Source organism: Mandrillus leucophaeus, unplaced genomic scaffold, assembly GCF_000951045.1.
Source record: "Mandrillus leucophaeus isolate KB7577 unplaced genomic scaffold, Mleu.le_1.0 Scaffold90, whole genome shotgun sequence".
NCBI lineage: Eukaryota > Metazoa > Chordata > Mammalia > Primates > Cercopithecidae > Mandrillus > Mandrillus leucophaeus.
The window spans coordinates 1,719,725-1,740,458 of NW_012109808.1; the positions used below are offsets into that span (position 1 = coordinate 1,719,725).

General features: G+C 36.6%; 1 protein-coding gene across 1 annotated transcript in view; it reads right to left on the reverse strand.

Moving 5' to 3' along the window:
- Positions 1 to 20,734, reverse strand: part of CEP128 (centrosomal protein 128kDa) — a 466,161-nt gene that overhangs the window by 377,436 nt on the left and 67,991 nt on the right. The window contains exon 9 of the mRNA XM_011969708.1: positions 5,000 to 5,116. Coding sequence (XP_011825098.1) covers positions 5,000 to 5,116 — 117 coding nt within the window. The remainder of the gene's footprint in view (positions 1 to 4,999; positions 5,117 to 20,734) is intronic.

A 20,734-nucleotide genomic window follows, 5' to 3' on the forward strand; every position in this document is an offset into this window, starting at 1 on the left:
GCTACTTCATCATTAGGTTTTTCAAAAAAAAAAAAAGTGAAAAAAAATGTTGGAAAAAAAGTATCGATTAATGTTTCTTCATATGGCCTTATTTTATGGATGAGTTTCACATAACCCGGTTGTCCCTCAGAACAGACTAAAAGCCACTGAGCTGAGCTCCTATCTTAAACACTTAATTTCTCACTTCATCTTCACCATCGTCTTTTAAGATTCCATGCCCTTGCCTATCCCACAGACTTCCCCATGAGACATCCTTTAATTTTAAGGCATCTAGATCATATGTAGGCATAGAATATGGTTGATGCAGATAAGGGAGAAACTAGTGACTTAATATGCTGTAAAATGCTCGGAAGAGGGCCAGGCATAGTGGCTCACACCTGTAATCCCAGCAGGTTGGGAGGCTGAGACAGGCGGATCACTTGAGTCCAGGAGTCTGAGATCAGTCTGGGCAACATGGCGAAACCTGTCTTCACAAAAAATACAAAAATTAGCTGGGTATAATAACGTGCCCTGTAGTTCTAGCTGCTTGGGAAGCTGAGGTAGAAGGATGACTTGAGCCTGGGAGGGTGAGACTGAGTGGGCCATGATCACACCACTGCACTCCAGTCTGGGCAAGTGTGACCCTGCCTCAAAAAAAATGCTCTGAAGAGTGTGCGTGTGTGCGTGTGTGTGTGTGTGTGTGTGTCCAGCATTTATCTCATGTTTTTCTTTTCTTTTTCTTTTTTTTTTTTTTTGAGACAGGGTCTCACTCTGTCACCCAGGCTGGAGTGCAGTGGTACAATTCCAGCTCCCTACAACCTCTGCCTCCCAAGTTAAAGTGATTCTCTTGCCTCAGACTCCCGGATGGCTGGGATTACAGGTGTGCGCCACCACACTAATTTTTTTTTCTTTTTTTTTTTTTTTTTGTATTTTCAGTAGAGACGGGATTTCACCATGTTGGACAGGCTGGTCTCAAACTCCTGACCTCAAGTGATCTACCCACCTCGGCCTCCCAAAGTGCTGGAATTACAGGCATGAGCCACCATGCCCAGACATGTTTTTCATTTTAAGTAATTCCACTCAAGATGAAGAAATAATATTCAATGTATATGAAACAGCCAGTAAAAAATGAGTCGGGAATTTTCAGGATGCAAATCAGGAGTTTAAATTTTTATCTAGGATTTTATGTAAATATTGGACCTGCAAAAAAGTGGTTTTAGCTTGTGTTTACAGTCTAAATACCCCTTTCTCAACACTAGCACCCACCAAGCCTACCCCTACTCCACTAAACTAACCAATCAAAGCTAGGATACTATCAAGCACCTCATCAAAAGAGTTTATAGTGAGATAATTTACCTCAATGTTACATACTTGACTGTGTACATAGAAAAGGCTGACGGGTATAGGCTTAACAATACTTGAATTTAGGTCAGGCATGGTGGCTCCCTCCTGTAATCCCAGCACTTTGAGAGGCCAAGGCAGGCAAATCACTTGAGGTCAGGAGTTTGAGACCAGCCTGGGCAATATGGTAAAACTCCGTCTCTACCCAAAATACAACAAAAAAAAAAATCAGCTTGTCATGGTGGCACCTGCCTGTAGTCTCAGCTACAAGGGAGGCTGAGGTGGCAGAATCTCTTGAATCCAGGAATTCAAGGCCGTAGTGAGCCGAGATCATGCCATGGCACTCCTGGGCAATAGAGTGGCCCTGCCTCAAAAAAAAAAAAACTTGAATTGATTTAGTAAAGTTCAAAGTATCATCTACAATTTTAAAAAGATAATATTAAAAGAATAGTATTGTCACACATCTCATATAAAATACTCATTTCTCTTAAAGAAGAGACTTCTATGAGATACCAAACCAGGTTGTTTAAAATACAAGATATGAAGATCCTTACTAAATAAAGAAAACCCGGCATTCATGTGACTTCAATAGCACATGAGTAGTTGAGGCTCAAAAAAGGAAGTGGATTCCTGGGCGTTCATGGCCCTTTTGTTCAAAACAGGATAAGAAACAGAAATGAGTGAACAATTCTTTAAAAACTCTAAAGAAAAGGAAAATGGCTTTCCCTTGATCAATTTCCAATGATTAACAACGTGCTTTTTCATTAAATGGGGAGAGGTAAAGCTCTGAGGACCTAAGGACCCATGAGATAACTAAAAAGCAGCAGGTTTTTGCCGAAACCACAGACCGCCTCCCTGTAATATACTATACCTTCAAATCTCTGCATCCTGTAATTTCAAATGAAAACTCTTAATGTCTTAAGTTTTAAATGTCATATTTTTCATTAACATTGGAAGATACATTTTAAGAAGGCAAAAGAGCACAGTGGCTAAAAGTTCAGGCCCACCTGCTCATCTATGGATTTAATTTCTCACCATAAACAGGAAAAAAAATGCATCGATTACTATTATCATATGGTATAGGAATTTCCATAAGTATTTTTAATAATCAAAAAGAAGGGAAAGTGTTTCCTCTCCTTAAACATGACCTTTCCAGAAGAGTCTAAGCTATTTAACATGGGAGCAGGAAAATACATCAGCTTAATCTTTCCTAGTTTCCACTACTGTTTATAATCTAAAACTGCTTTGTAAAAATGTATAGGTCACTGCTTATATTAAAATGACAAAATATGAAATTAAACAGTTCTCATCAATAGTGATCTCCTATTGTATTGTCAGAGATGGAATTCCAAATCACAGCTGAAGCTTTTAGTCAAATTGACAATTACAATGCAAATACCCAGGCTCTGGTGTCTTAAGAAAAGGGGTGGGAAGCAATCTTTCGCTCCCTCTTTCTTTGTAATTTTGTGCATTCTGCAAAGAGAGAAGAAAATAAGTACAGAAAATTTCTCTAATTTTCTCTTGCAGAAAAGAACAATTGTCTCTTTAGTACTATTCTTATGCTCACCAGATGTAATTTGCTTTGAGAACAAATGTATAAAAATCAAGGTTAAAAAAAAAAAAGCCTACCCACATGCTGTATCTAATTATTCAACAACATATCCTCTTCAAAGTAATTACCAACTTACAAGGGTATGCCTTCTTTTGTGAAATGGAAGGAAATGGAATTTCAGAAAACAAAAGCAGATCTTTCTATCAGCTTACATTAAATTTCAGTGTTTCAATTTTTGTTCCTAATTTTCAATTAACAGTGAAAAAAAAAACTTTTAAAAAATCTGTCGATTAATAAAGGTTAACGATCTACAAGCACACACAAGTGTATTTTTAGAACTCTTAGAAAAATCATTTCATAAATGAAAAGAATTTCCATTTGTTTTGAATCTTTTGGGTTTCTTGTTGTTTCTACTTTTTATATTTTATGTATAGACCAAAGACACATTTAAAGGGAATTTCAACAAATTAAAATTATAAATGATAGTCACAAAATATAACCAATATAATAAAATAAGAATCCATGAGTGCACATAATAAAAAGTTCTTTCTTACAGTAGGATTCTATAAATGTAGAACGAATCATATTAAATCACTATCTGGCACTACTTATAGCAGTAATTGTTTCAGATGAGTCAATAATAGATGCTAAAATTAGTGAGCAAAAGTACAATCGAAACAGGATATGTTGAAGTCCCAAAGAGTTATCCTATAAAATAGATAATTTTAAGAGAACAATTGTAACTTTACAGTGGATAAACCCACCCGGTAGGCAACACGATAGCCAAGTGTTCAGTTTTCACCAGTAATGTAACAAACCAACATTCTATGACTCCTAAGATGACACTATGGGAAGGACATAACTCCAATTATCTAAGTTTCAAGCCAAAAGTCCATCATCTGAATCTAGTCATGAACAAATATCAAGAAACCCAAAATGAAAGCCATTCTACAAAATAAATTGTTTACACCCTGAGAAGTCATCACTCATGATGACTGAAAAACCGTTCCAGATTAAAGGAAACTAAAGAGACATGACAACTAAATGCTATGTGTGAACCTATATTTTATCCTGGATCAGGAAAGGACACTACTGTAGTAGCAAAATTTCAATAAAATGTATAGATTAAGCCATAGTATTTTATTGACTTCAATTTCCTAATTTTGATTGTCATACTGTAACTGCAAAAGGAAACATACATATCAAATTATTTAGATGAAAAACAATTTATTTTTTAATCAGTTGACTTTAAGATTCACAGATAAGTATGTATATCATGTCTGCAAATTAAAAATGTTTCACAAAAAAATTACATATATGTGGATGTACCTAGAATAAATGATGAAACAAGTCTGGTAAAATATGAATAATAAGGGAATCTAGGTAAAGGTTATACAGAAATTCTTTATTCTAAATTTTCAACTTTATCTATGTCTGAAATTTCACATTAAAAAGAGTACCTAAAGGGTAACTATTCTCCATTTTAAATTGGTTTGATAATAACCTAATTCAGGAGTTGTCAAACTTTTTCTGTAAAGGGCCAACCTGCCAATACTTTAAACCTTGTGGGCCATATATTCTTGTGGGCTACAACTACTCAACTCTGCCACTGTGTCACAAAAGCACCAACAGACAATATATAAATGAATAGGAGTGGTTGTGCTCCAATAAAACTATTTACAGAAATAGACGATGGGCCAGATTGGACCTGTGAGCCATCGTTTGATGATCCCTGGTCTAGTCTATGCCCAGAAAAATTAATCAGAATAATTATACTTTCAGTTAACATTTTCTGAGCATATGACAGACAGTATGTTGAGAGCTTTACTGGCATTAATTCATTTATCCTTGCACTATTCTAATTAGGTCAATAGTATTATTATTTCCATTTTCCACAGACAAAACTAGCTCCTAGAGAAGTTAAGAAACTTGCCCAACTAACGTCACATGGACAGCAAGTATGAAACCAGGGAGGTCTGATTCTATACAATGAACTACAACCAATATGTGATATTAATACTTCTCAGATGGGTTGAATTATACTGTCACATGCAATAACCATTTTAACATGGCTAAATAAATATCCAAATTCAAGATTTACATTCCATGAAAGTGCTTTTCACAAACCTCCTGTAGCTGCAGGGACATGAGTCCCAGTTGATCCTGGCGTCTTTCCACCAGCGCCCTTTCTGTGCGCATCTCTCTCTCTAGTTCCTGAAGCCGCCGCTCCACCCGATCTGAAGCCTTAATAAGAATTCAGAGAAACAGCAGCATTATAGAGCTAGCAAGCAAAACAGACTAAATTGAGAAGATAGTTTTATAGCAGATACACTACTGCTTAAAGCATTTAAGACTGTTTTGTTTGCAAAGCCCTGTCTAATGACACTAAAATGAAATAGCTGGCCAAAAAACTTACTGAAAGTTAGAAAAGAAAGTCATCATTGATCTCCAAATGATCTACATCTGGATCCCAATAACTGGCTCAAATTTTTTGAGGTATGAGATAATATTCAGTAGATCAGAGTTAAAAGCAATACACTAGAAAAGAGTGCCCTCTGGTGAGTTAGACTGAAAATACCAATTAGGCTAAAAATTGCATTTGTTGGCCAATTAATGATAAATTGTTCGATCTAATTAGTTCTTTTCTACTTTTATTATCCATGAGAATGACCTGCCTATGAAGGTACTGATGTTTATTTGTAGTGAATAATTAAGAGGGCTTTACATTAGCTTGTCAATCTTTTCTACTGTGATCTGCTAAAAATAAAACAAGCTATAAAAGATCAAAAACTAAAGTCAAACTGAAAATATTTAATTGGGACTCTCTAAAATAAACATGAAAGAATTTTTCTCTCTGACACAAAATTTTCCTTACTAAAAGTTGCATAAATTCAAACACATCTCATGTATTTCATTATACAGCCCACTAAATAAAATTTACACTATTGACAATGTCTATATTTCGTACAGAAGGACAAGGAAGACATTTGTATTCGTACAAGAGAAGCAATAAACACAGCTCTGTTATAAGAAATCTTTTGTCACCAATTATTTATACGAGAAAGATCAAGAAAAGTCCTGACAAGGAACCTTACTGGGGTCATGTAAATGTTCTAAACTGAATTAGGGAGGTGGCTGGATAACTCAGTAAATGTACGAAAGAAAAAAGTTATTAAATTGTACACTTAAAGCATTAATTTTATGGTGCATTATAGCTCAATTAAGTTTTTAAAAAATAAATAGATAAACATAAGTTTACTTAGGTGAGCAAAAGTTTAGTTTACTCGTGAACAGCAGGGATTTTAACTGCAAAGGTCTATTTATAAGTGGATTTTCTTCTGCCACTACCACTGCTGAGAGAGCAAGACCAATTCCTCCTCAGCCTGCTCAACTTGAAGGCAGAATAACTTTACGATGATCAACTTCTACCTAATGAATGACAAATATATTTTATCTTCCTTACAATTTTCTTAATAACCCTTTCCTTTAGTTTACTTTATTGTAAGAATACAATATACAATACAAATACAAAATATGTGTTAATTGACTATGTTATTGTCAATGCTTCCTGTCAACAGTAGGCTATTAGTAGTTAAGTTCTGGGGGAGTTCAGATTTATACTGCATCCCCAGCCTCTGCCTTCAAATAGCTTGCTATCTATTGAAGACTGACAATAGATGAGTAGTTAAAATTTCTCTGATTAAATTCAAAGAGTTAAATGACTTCTATATTTCAGAAAAGAAGGCTGTTCTTATAGAATCCTATCAAAATTAAAGCAGTCCAAGTAATCACATACTGAAATCAATATCCAAAAGTATTTAGACAGTAGCAACTTTGCTACCACAGCTAATACATGTGATGATACAGAGTTACTATATTTGGAAGATTGTTTCTCAATTTTTTTTTTTTTTTTTGAGACAGTCTCACTCTGTCACCCAGGCTGGAGTGCAGTGGCGTGATCTCAGCTCACTGCAATCTCCGCTTCCCGAATTCAAGCAATTCTCCTGCCTCAGTCTCCCTAGTACCTGGGATTACAGGCACCTGCCAACACGCCTGGCTAATATTTGTATTTTTAGGAGACATGTTGTTTCCCCACATTGGCCAGGATGGTCTTGAATTCCTGACCTCAAGTGATCCACCGGCCTTGGCCTCCCAAAGAGCTGGGATTACAGGCATAGCACCGCGTCCAGCCTTTGATTCCTTCTAAGTAAAAGTTTTATTGAAACATAATTTCATGTATTAATATACATATACATTGTGAAATAACTATAGTCAAGCTAATTAACATATCTATCACTTTACTTAGCTAACATTATTTTTGCCAATACTATAGTCACCATTCTGCACATTAGCTCTCTAGAACTTCTTCATCCTACATAAGGAAAACTTTGTACTATTTTCCTGACCCCTCCCAACTCTGCCCTTTCCCTAGCAACCACCATTCCATTCTCTGCTTCTACGAACTAGACTTTTTAGAGTCCACATTTAAGTGAAATAATGAAGTATTTTATTTTTGTATCTGCCTTACTTCATTTAGAATAATGTCCTTCAGGTTCATCCATTTATTGTTGCAAATGACAGAATTTCCTTCTTTTTAAAAATTGAACAATACTCTATTGGGTGTATATACGTGTGTATGTGTATTTCTTTATCTGTTCTTTGGTCAACAGATACTTATATTGTTTCCATATCTTGACTATTGTGAATAATGCTGCAATGAACAAGGGGTATGCAGATGTCTCTTCAAGACACAATTTCCTTTGGATATGTATCCAGAAGTGAGACTGCTGGATCATTTGGTAGTTTTATTCTTAATTTTGATATTAATGTTTCTCTTACACAACTTCTGACATAGGTCCCAATGATCCATGCTTCTTGGTATTCATGCACCTGTGTAATCCTCTACCCTTGAGTGTAGGCTAGCCCCCTAATAAAGAGAACACTGCAGAAGTGATGGGGTGTCACTTCTATTATTAGGCTGCAAAAAACTGACTTCCAATTTGCTAGCATCTTCTCTCTTGCCAGTCATCTTCTTGTCTGCTTGTTCTAATAAAGCAGGCTGCCACGTTATGAGATGTTCTACGGAGAGGCCACATGTCAAAGAAACAAAAGAAGCCTTTAAACAGGTCGTGACAAACTGAAGTCTCAAGTCCAGTAACCTACAGGGAACTGAATCCTGACAATGACTTGTCATTCCAGTCAAGCCTTGAGAAGAATGCAGCCTGCAAGTGACCCAGAGCCAAAGGACCCAGCAAAGCCACACCTGTCTCTCAACCCACTGAAACTGCCAAATTAAATGTTGTTTTAAGCCAGTAAGTTAGGGGAAATATGTTACATTAAATGCTAACTGTACATACCCAGACGCCATGACCATCCTCTATGGACCCAGTATACAGGCCAGCCCCACGGATGCAGGCACCAGGCCTACCTCCAGGAACTCAGGTTCCAGGTGCATCTCAGTACTAGACTGGCCCCTGTAAGCACAGGCTCCAGGCCTTCCCCCATGGGCCCAGGTACCAGGCCCATCCCAGTACCAGGCAGACCCCAACAGACTTAGGCTCTAGTCTCACCACAGTGCCAGACCAGCTGCTATGGGCATAAGTTCCAAGCCTAGCCCTAAGAACCCAGGCACTAGGGACACCCCTGCAGACCCAATCAAGTTGGCCCACACCAGTAGACCCTGGTGCCAGGCCAGCCCCAGAGGAGCCAGGATCCAGGCCCCCCAACAGAAGATCCAAAGTCAGTGTCTGCCCCAGTGAATACAGGCTCCAGGCTCAAACTCATAAACTCAGACAACAGGCTAGCCTCTGGGACCCAGATACCAGCTCAGTCCACCTGCTGACCCAGTCACAAGGCCAGCTCCCAAAAAGACACCAGCAGCAAAGCTCATTAATGAACCCTGCCAGAAAGCCTACCAAAAATCTCCGCATAGACTCATTAAGTAAAGGGAATCCCCTGCCAAAGCCAGTCTGTAAAGTCTGGAAGAAGCGTCTACTTCTTCAAATGCACAGAAACTAAGGCCATAAGGATCATAAATGATCAGGGAAACATGGTATCACTAAGAGAATAAAATAAAGCACCAGCAAACAATCCCAAAGAAATGGAGATCTTTAAACTGCCTAATAAAGAATACAAAACAATCATCTTAAATAAGTTCAGTGAGCTACAAGAGAATACAGTAGTCCCATTTTACTCATGCAGGATACACTGCACAATTCCCAGCAGATGCCTGAAACCAAGGATGGTATCAAACCCTATAGATACTATGCACAATTTTTCCCTTCACAATTTCACAGAGAGTAAATTTGTTCATATCACAGAAATTAAAAATCTCAGTGTACTTTTTTTTCTTTCCTTATTAAGTTGAGACTTTCACATTTTCACTTAGAAGAAACACTTTATCCTTCTCTTTGGCATTGCCAAACTGTCAACATCACTACTCTGCACTTTGAAGCCATTATTTAGTAAAATGAGGGTTACTTGAACAAAAGCACTATCAGGTTACTGAGACAGTGAACCTGATAACTGACATGACCGCTAAGCAACTAATGGGTGGGTTGCATCTATGGCATGGATATACTGAATAAAGGGATGATTCATGTCCCAGGAGGGATGAAGTGAGACCACTGAAGATTTCATTACTCTACTCAGAATGGCATGCAATGTAAATCTTATGAATTGTTTATTAATGAAATTTTTCATTTACGATTTTTATATTGCAATTGACCACAGGAAGCTAAAATCATATAAAGCAAAACTGGGGGAAAGGACAAGCTTCTGTACAGACACCAAAATCAGAAAATTGTTGCATGAACAAAATTAGAAATTCAACAGAGATAGAAACCATCAAAAAGAACAAAACAAAAATTCTTAATCTAAACAACACAATGACTGAATTGAATAATTCCACAGCAATCTTGAAGCAAACTAGATCATGAGCTCAAAGACAAGTCATTTGAAATTGCCCACTCAGAGAAACAAAAAGAAGAAGAAAGAAAAAGAATTAAGAGAAACTATAGAATTTATGAGATACCATCAAGTAAAGAAATTTACTCATTATGAAAGTCCCAGAAGGAGGAAAAAAAGAGAAGGAGATGAGAGGAGTTTACTTAAAGAAATAATAGCAGAAAACTTCCTATATCTGGAAAAAGAACATCCAGATCCTTGAAGATCAAATAACCACAAATAGATTAAATATAAAGAGATCTTACTGAAACACACAATAATCAAATTCTCAAAAGGAAAAAACAAAGAGAAAATGCCAAAAGCAGCATGAGAACAACAACTCATCACATATAAGGGAACCCTTATGAGACTATCAGTGAATTTCTCAGCAGAAACCAGGAGAGAACGAGATAATAAACTCAAAGTCCTGGCAGGAGGTGGGAGGAGGGGGGTGCTGCCATCCAAGAATATCATCACATTAACTTGCCTTACAAGAAATATAAAAAGCAGTTCTTCAAGACAAAATGAAAGAATGCTAATAACACAAAAGCATATGAAAGTATATAATTTCTTATATTCACTGTAAAAGTACTAATATATTCAAATTTAAAATACTCCAATACTTACAATGGTAGTGTTTCAGTTACTTTTAACTCTAGTTTAAAAGTCAAAAGACAAAAGTATTAAAAATAACTATAGCTACAATAATTTTAACGGATATACAATATTTAAAGAGGTAAACTATGATATCAATAATGTAAAATGGGAGGGGAAGTTAAGTGTAGACTCTTTGTATGCAGTCCAAGTTAAGTTGTTATCAGCTTAAAATAGATTCTTACAAGATATTTTATGTAAATATCATGGTAACCACAAAGAAAAAACCTGTGCATATTTAAAAGACAGAGAAAGCAGTCAAAGCATATCACTATAGAAAATTATCAAATCACAAAGGAAGACAGAGAGAAAAAATGGAATGAAGAAACTATAAAACATTCAGAAAACAATTAAGAAAACAGCAGTAGCAAGTTCTTACCTATAAATAAATGCTTTAAATGTAAACAAATTCTCCTATCAAAAGACATAGAGTAGCTACATAGACTTTTTCTAATGACCCAACTGTATGCTGCCTAAAGAGACTCACAAATAGACTTTAGAGACACAAATAGACTGAAAAATGAAGGGATGGAAAAAGGTATTCTACACAAATGGAAACTAGAAGAAAACAGAGGTAGCTACACTTATATCAGAGAGAATACACTATAAGTCAAAAAATCTAAACAGAAACAAACAAGGTCATTAAATAATTATAAAGGAGTCAATTCATCAAGAGGATACAATAATTGTAAATGTATATGCACCTAATCAGAGCACCTAAATATATAAAGCAAATCTTGATAGAGCTGAAGAAAACATTAAACAGAAATACAATAGTAGTATTGTGGACAATGGACACACCATCCAGATGGAAAGGCTATAGAGAAACATTAGACTTGATCTACACTTTAAAACAAATGGACCTAACAAACATATACAGAACATTCCATCAAACAGCAGCAGAATACACATTCTTCTCAAGCATACACAGACCATTCTCCAGGACAGACCATGTTAGGCCACAAAACAAGTCTTAACATATTTAAGAAAATAAGTATCTCTTTAGAGCATACAGGTATAAAACTAGATATAAATGAACAGAAAAATTCACTAATAGGTGGAAATTAAACTACACAATTCTGAATAATCAATGGGTCAAATAAAAAATGTAAAAGAAAATGAAAAAATACCATGATACAAATACAAACAGAAATACAACACACCAAAATTTATGGGATGCAAAAAAGCAGCTCTAAGACGGAGTTTTATGGCAATAAATGCCTACATTTAGAAAAAGATCTCAAATAAATAACCTAACTATACCCCAAAAAACTAAAAAACAAAACTAAGCCACTGTCAGTAGAAGAAAGGAAGTCACAAAGATGGCAGCAAAAATAAATGAAATAGAGACTAGAAAAACAATAGAAAAGATCCATGAAACTAACAGGTTTTCGAGTTTTTTTAACTTTTCTTTTAGGTTCAGGGGTACATGTGCAGGTTTGTTATATAGGTAAATTTGTGTCACAGAGGTTTGATGTGCAGATTATTTCTTCACCCAGGTACTAAGTCTAGTACCCAGGAATTATTTTTTTCTGCTCAAAGTTAGTTTTTTGAAAAGATAAACAAAACTGAAAAAATGCTAGCTAGACTAAATAAGGGGAAAAAAAGAGTAATGACTCAAATAAATAAAATTAAAAGAGGAGACATCACAAATGATACCACAAAAATACAAAGTCTTGTAAGAAAATACTATGAACAATTTTATGCCAACAAATTGGATAACCTAGGAGAAATGGGTCAATTCCTAAAAACCTACAACTTACCAAGACTGAGTCACAAAGAAACAGAAAACAGAAACAGAAAATCCAAACAGACCAATAATGAGTAAGGTGATTGAATCAGTAATAAAAGACCTCCCAACAAAGAGAAGTCCAGAATCTGATTAGTTCACTGGTAAAATCTATCAAACATGTAAAGAAGAACTAACGTCAATCCTTCTCAAGCTGTTCCAAAACACTGAAGATAAGAGAACATGTCCAACTTCATCCTATGAGGCCAGGAGTACCCTGACACCAAAGACACTACTAAAAAAGAAAATTACAAGCCAACATCCCTGATGAACACAGATACAAAAATCCTCTGCAAAATACTAGCAAGCCAAATTCAGCAGCACATTAAAAGAATCATTACCACCACGGTCACTTAGAATTTATCCCCAGAATACAAAGCTGTAAATCAGTAAGTGTAATATACCGCATTAACAGAATAAAGAATAAAAATCATGTGGTCTTCTCAATAGAAGCAGAAAAAGCATTTAATATAATTCAACATCCTTTCATGATAAAAAGAGAAACTTCCAATAAATGAGACATACAAAGAATTTATTTTAGCATAATAAAGGCCATATACAACAAGCCAACAGCTAACATAGTACTCAACAGTAAAAATCTAAAAACATTTTCTCTAAGACCGGAAAAAGCCAAGGATGCCCACTATAAACACTTCCATTCAGCATAGTACTGAAGGTCCTGGCCAGAGCAAGTATGCAAGAAAAAGAAATAAAAGGCATCTAGATGAGGAAGGAAGAAGTTAAATTGTCCCTGTTTTCAGATGACATGATCTTATATATAGAAAGCCCTAAAGAGGTCCCTAAAAAAACTGTTAGAAGTAATAAATTAAGTAAAGTTGCAGAAATCAAAATTCAGCATACAAGAATCAGCAGCATTTCTATACATAACAACTCAAAAAAAAAAAAAACAATCCTGTTCACTATAGCATCCAAAAAATACAAAGAAATAAATTTACCTAAGGAGATGAAAGATTGGTTCTCTGAAAATAATAAAATATTAATGAAATAGGAAGTCAGCAATGTAAAATCTTGGGAAAAGAAAGTATCTAGTGGAAAAAAAAATCAAGATATACAGAGAAAGCCACATAATGTAGGCACTATAGACCATGGTAAGGGATTTGGAACAAAAGAAACTCAGGGAGGATTTTTAAACTTGGAGGAATAATTAAACATAATGACAATTTAAAAAAATAATTTGCCTGCAGTGAGAAGCACAGATAAAGGCAGGTATGGGAGCAGAGGGACCAACTTCAATGGATGCCACTGCAGTAAACCCACTGAGAAGAGACGGTAGCTTGAAAAGCAGTATTAGAAGTAGATAGAATTGAGCGAGATTTCAGAAATTAAAGGGGCAGGATCTTGTAATGGATTGGAAGTATGGTGTAAAGAAACGGATCTAGGTGAATCCTTGGTGACCAGCTTAAGATGCTGGATGGAATGCGATGCCATTTCCTGAGACAGGGAAGACCAAAGTAAGTAAAAACAGCCCTAAATGAAGGTTGTGGACCTTAACCTAAAGACATATATTTACAGCTTTTTGAGTGATGACATAATTCCTAATAAGAATTATTTTAAAGAAAGCATATTTTAGTACTTATTTTTTCTTTCTCTGAGACCTAATGGAAAAATGTTAAAAAATAATCCAATACTAAAAAATTCATATTTATCAGGATACCATTTTCAACTACGTTTAATACTAGAATACCAAAAATTCCTAAATCTCCATATTTGGTTATAAAAACAGCAGAATAACAAGAATAAAAATTAGAATGGCTTTTAAGATTAGTAGTTAATGAAAGGTCAAACAAAAGAAAAAGCATTCTGTTTAAAAGATTGTATTCTCACTTTTCAATATGTTGATTCCTCAGATCTTTAACAATACCTGGTGCTTCAAAGTCCACTAAAAGAAATATGTTACATATTTATATATATAACTGCTGCTGTAATCTATGCAATAATCATGTTATTCTAAATGCAGTATTCACAGAATTCTTATAAATTCTATTAATGGTCAACCCTTTCAAAAACAGCTGGATCCATGTTTACATTTGTATTCTTTATAGTGACCCTACTATAGAAAACTAAAATAGAATTGACTTTTTCCTCCATAAATAATCAAACAACATGCAGTCATATCACACTCAACTCAATAAAATCTAGACAACTAATAAACTGAAATTTCCCCTATAGAATAAGGCCTATGCAATATTGATTGCTTATCACCACAATTAAGTGTTAATAGAAAATATTTTCCATGACATCATACTATAAACGATAACTCTTCCCTTCCAGTGGGCAATTTGACATAAGCAAAAAATATTTATGATTCACAAAAGATTAACACATCAAATGTTGACATATATGACAGCAACCAAAACTTTTTGTCTCTCAAAGAAAAATGTGTTCCACAAGCTTTCAAGATATATTTTAGTTACTGAGAAAATGCATGATAAACAACTGTAGCCTCAGAATAATACACAATAAATGTGATTAACAGTGCTTATCAGTAGAAAGTGAAATTGGCGAGAGATAGAGGCAGCCATTTATTTTCACTTTATATATGTACAATATTTAAGTTTGCCACAGTGAATGTGCATCACTTTGGTAATTTTATTTTACATTTAAATCTGAAGCAGGGGAAACAGCTGCAGTCTCTGAAAAGCTTAACACTCAGATAATGAAACCATCTTCTCTGACAGCAGGTTATGAATTCACAAATACAACACAACACGTCAACCAGTTATAAAACATGAATGTTGACTTCAACTGGAAGAAGTGAGTCACAAAGTCTATATTAAGCCCTGGAAACAAACATCAGGTGGCCTTCGGAAGACCTTCTTAATTCCAACAATTGTTTTTAAGTTTTGCTTTGGACATTTTTTTTCTTAATCAGGACCATACACACCCACAAGAAATTTGAGATGCCCTTCAAGCAATTATGAGACAATCTTACTTTGACAGCAAATTCCAGAAAGCACAAAACAAGGTGTAACATCACAACTGATGTAAGGAACTGGCAATGAGCAATTCAACTGACTGCACAATTATGTGGGCACAATTTTCTGGGTTGAGACAATACAAAAGGCTGTGTCCTCAGGAGCGGGGCAGAAGGGATAGCTGGGTAAACTAGCAAGTTTTATACAGCAATTACACCAATGAGCTGGGCACCAGGGAGGTGTGACAACCAGTTGCACTTTATGTGATGTAGAGTCATTCTTGATGCATGGCAATAAAGATATGAAACTTTGAGCTCTCTCTGAACTCAGCTAACTGCTAACTTTTTACTCAGTGGGTATATTTTAAACACAAAGTAAAACTGTAGAATGTATATAGATGATACTTACTAGTTTTATCTGCTATGTGAAAGAAATCCAAATAAAATGATAACTGTTTATTACAGGTTCTCTTGTCACATGGCGAAAGGTGAAACAATAAATGTAATGTGCACTATGCAAATTAGTACTATTAAACCCCAAATTGAAACCATCCCAACTATCTAACAGTTTCAAAAAACAGCATGACAGTAAAACTGGATATGACCATGGCTCACTCAGGTCTACAGGGACCTCAGTAGAATATTAAGGATATCCAAATTTAGATCAAAGCCCATTTACAAGTAATATAATAATGTGGCAGTGTCCCCACCCAAATCTCATCTTGAATTGTAACTACCACAATTCCCACATGTCATGGGAGGAACCCAGTGGCAGGTGATTAAATTATGGGGGCGGGTCTTTCCTGCACTATCCTTGTGATATTTTTAATATCACAAATATTTTAAATAAAATATTTTAAATAAAATAAGAATATTTGAAATAAATTTGTTTTAAAAATGGGAGTTTCCCTGCACAAGCTCTCTCTTTTTGCCTGCCGTCATCCACGTAAGATGTGGCTTGCTCCTCCTTGCCTTCCATCATGATTGTGAGGCCTCCCCAGCCATGTGGAACTATAAGTCCATTAAACCTCCTTCTTTTGTAAATTGCCCAGTCTTGGGTATGTCTTTATCAGCAGCATAAAACCAAACTAATACAACAAGCATGTTCATAAGATGTATATCTAGGTAGCAAGTGAAAGAAGCCTCATGCAACAGTTGAAAAACTTAGTCAAATCTTGTGCATTAGAAACCATAGCCTGGGTGCAGTGGGGTGGCTCATGCCTATAATCCCAGCACTTCAGGAGGCTGAGGCAGGCTGACCATCTGAGGTCAGGAGTTTGAGACCAGCCTGGCCAACATCGTGAAATCCTGTCTCTACTAAAAATACAAAAATAAGCCAAATGTCATGGCACACACCTGTAATCCCAGTTACTGAGGAGGCTGAGGCAGGAGAATCACTTGAATCCAGGAGGTGGAGGCTGAGATCACACCACTGCACTCCAGCCTGAGTGACAGAGTGAGAATCTGTCAAAAAAAAAAAAAAAGAAAGAAAGAAAGAAGAAAGAAAGAGAGAGAGAGAGAGAGAAAGAAAGAAAGAAAGAGAGAGAGAGAAAGAGAGAGAGAAGGAAGGAAATAGCAAAGATAGTAATGACATAGGATATGTAAAAAAGATTAAAAGATTAAGGAGTTTCACTTCCAGAAATAACAGACTAGATAATTCAGATGAAGGTAACTAGAAAGTTAGAAAGAATATTTTAAATATAATTGTTTTTTAAAACACTGGGAAGTTAAAAAGTAATAAGGAAATATGAGAATAATATGCAGAAGAAAGAAACCCAGAGAGAACGGTCTATCCTTTGAAATCACTTTTTCCCCTGAAATATCAGCTCATTTCAGAAAAGGCAGCTGAGACACTGAGAAGCTGAACAGAGTTTTTACCAGATTCTTAAGGTTAAATGAGAAAAAGAGTTGAGTTGAGAGACTTGCAAGTAATGGGTCCCTGATTAATCACTCTCTTAGCCTTTGGACTGGAATCCTGAAGGGCTATACACACGCAGTAAGGGTGAATCAGAAATACTCAAGATCCAGTACCAAAGTTTATTAAGTATCTCAACAACAAATAATAAGATAATCCACGATTGCTACTGACCCTAGTCTATAACAAAAAGTAAATGTCTATATTCTCATAGATAACAATGTCCTAGGCCTCAAATTATCTATTCAAATTTTGTTGGCAGAAAATAAAGTAGGTTTTCTGTCATCAAACAACAATAACTAGAGAATCAAAAGTAAATAGTAGGACAAAGCAATGTGATCAAAGTCCAAGAAAAGCAAGGGATAATAGACAATCGAAACAGACACATAGAAGATCTAGGCAATGAAGTCATGAGACACAGATAAACAGATTGATGACTCTGATAAACAATTACAAAGTTAAAAACAATCAGATGACAATTCTAGTAGTGAAACTTGCAATGATTTAAAATGAAAACAGTGAGTGGGTTTAATAGGCTTGCCTCAGCTGAAGAGAGATTAAGTTACTAAATAAAAAGTCAGAAGAAAATATTCAAAATAAAGAAAGAAGAAAGAATTAAAACTGACAGAAATGAGCATAAGAGAAAAAGGGGATAAAGTCAAAAGTTCAAGATTATATGTAATGTGAAGTCCTAAAAGAAGAGACAAAGAATAAAAGTAATTTTTGAAGAGATAATGGTACTATAAGCATCAAGCAACAAGTCAAAACACACACACACAAGTTTATCATAGTAAAACTATAAATAAAAACAAAGAAGAAAAACTCAAAAGTAATTAGCGAAAAAAAAAATCTATTACACCTTTAAAAAAAAAGCACTAGGCCGAGCACAGTGGTTCACGCCTAAAGGCTCAGCACTTTGGGAGGCCGAGGAGGGCGGATCACAAGGTCAGGACACCAAGACCATCCTGGCTAACATGGTGAAGCCCCGTCTCTACTAAAAATACAAAAAATTAGCCAGACGTGGTGGTACACGCCTGTAGTCCCAGCTACTTGAGAGGCTGAGGCAACAGAATCACTTGAACCTGGGAGGTGAAGGTTGCAGTGAGCCAAGATCGTGCCACTGCACTCCAGCCTGGGCATCAGAGCGAGACTCCTATCTCAAAAAAAAAAAAAAAAAAAAAAAACCATCAATAAGACTAATATCTGATTTCTCAAGAGAAACAATGAAACCCCCAAATGATTAAATTTCTTTAAAATACAGAATGGGGGGGGGGGAAATGGCTTATCTAGAATTTTATATCCAGTGAAAATTTCTTTCAACAAAGTAAGTAAAAGACATTTTCAGACACACACAGAGAAGATTTTTCACCAAAGCACACGCTCTAAAGGAAATTATAGATGGGACACTTTCGGGCATATGCATGCTCACCCTAAAGGAAATTTTTAAATATGTTCTTAAGGTAGATGTACAATCTGAAAAACGCAGAAAAGACTGAAGAACAAAAAACAGTAAATCTAAGGGTAAACCTAAATAAACCATTATTGCATAAAATAATAGTAATGTCTTCTAAGGCTCGATTAAATACAAAATTAAATAACAAAATAGCATAAAAGTGAAGAGTGAGGTTTATGGAGTTGAGGTGCAGTAAGATCTTTGCATTTTCTGAGAAGAGGTAAAAGAATTAATTTATATTAGTTTTGAAATATCAAAGACACATGTTGTAATCCCTAGGGTAACAATGGAATAACAAGATATAATTAGAAGCTAATAGATGTGCAATACAGAAAAATGAAAACTAATAAAACCAAAAAACACACACACAAAAGAAGGAAATACAGTAAGTGGGACCAAGAGAAAGAAAATAGTAAGATGGTAAATTTAAATAAATGAAATCAACATTTACATTAAATGTAATACAGCAAATCCTCCAACTCAAAACAGTGTTATACTGACCTTTAAAAAAAATTTAATGATACCCTATAAAATAGCATGAAAGATATCAAATTCAAGAAATAAATTGTATTAAAAATGTATAAGATATAAAACTTCTTAGAGTGACGTCAGCAAGCTGGCCAACTAAATGCTCCTAGCACTTTTCTCCACAAGAAAACGCACACACACACACACAAAAACCACATTTTGAACCAAAATAACTACAGGAGAGCAATGAGAACAGCAAAGTAGCAACAGAAATTCTATAACAAAAAGCCAGAATGGCTGCACAGGGAAGGAAAGGAATCACCTTGCTCCACTACCTCATCCCCCCGTTTGGGGATCAGCCCTACCACCTAGGGACAAGCTACTTCAAAGTCACTGCGTATCCCTATCTCAGTTATCGCTGTATCCTCCCCTTAGGACCAAGCTGAAGGGATGCCCCACTCCCAGGGAACCAGAGTCTTCAAGTGCTGGAACAGTCTCACAACAGGTGCCAGGGCCAAGGCATACCCACCCTCCACTCCAGGTACCTCAGGCCTTAGGCACACTGGAGAATTTATGCCTCCAGAGCCACAGCAGATGTGGCACCCTATCACCTGGGTACCTCAGACCTCCTACATACTGGAGAAGTGGCACCCCTCATGGCACAGCCAAGGTAGTGCTCTGCCACACAGGGACCTCTGGCCTCCTACACACCAGAGAAGTCTCCTTCAACACCATGCCATTGGTGAGGCAGCAGACCCTCCCCCTGCAGGGACCCTGGTCCTCCAGCATATTGGAGCAGTAGCGCCTCCCAGCACACAGGTGACATGACACCACATAGCCAGGAATCCAGAGGCTCTACTGACTCACGTAGCTGCACTTTAGCAGTGCCTCATATACCAGGGAATAAGAGCCATGGCTGAGCTGTGCCACCGCACCCTGCATGCCCAAGAACCACAACACACCCCATCTACCTGGAAATAGATTAGCCCTCTACTGTCTAAGCTACTCAGGCACCTCATCTCTTCAAGGAATGGAGTCATCTCTGTGCCTCTCTCTACCACTTGAGACCCAAGCCACAGCGGTATATTGCCATTCCTCAGTCCTTGCTGCTGTTGCAGCTGGCCTCTTAAAGCTTGGGTTACTGCCATATCCCACCCACCATCACAGAGTCCAGAGTCACCACTGCATGGTTCCTCATATCCTGGAGTCCAGAGTCACCACTGCATGGTTCCTCATATCCTGGAGTCCAGAGTCACCACTGCATGGTTCCTCATATCCTGGAGTCCAGCCTTCTACTGTGCCCTATTGGTTTTAGGTCCCAAATTGTAGTTGTGCCCAACCCCAGGGCCTGAGCCTCTGGAGCACCTCTTCCTCGTTGGAGCCATACAAGTGTGGTACCCTGCTCCCATGGGTAAGAATCACAGCTGCTTCCCAACCCCCTGGGCCTGAGCTACCAGGTTGTCCCTTAGAGCAACAAATCTTAGCTTACTGGAAGAACTGCATCCACTCATGCCTTGGAGAGTGATTTTGTACCTCAAGTCCCAGGTGCTACAATAGTTTCAGAAGACAATGAGTGCAAGAGCCTGACCTCATGACCACTCTGAGCATCTGTGCCATGGATCCCAGTGCCACTGTAGCAGCCTGTGAACCATGTTAGATCCAACTTCAAGAGAGATCCTCTCAGCTAAGAATCCCCACTCTAA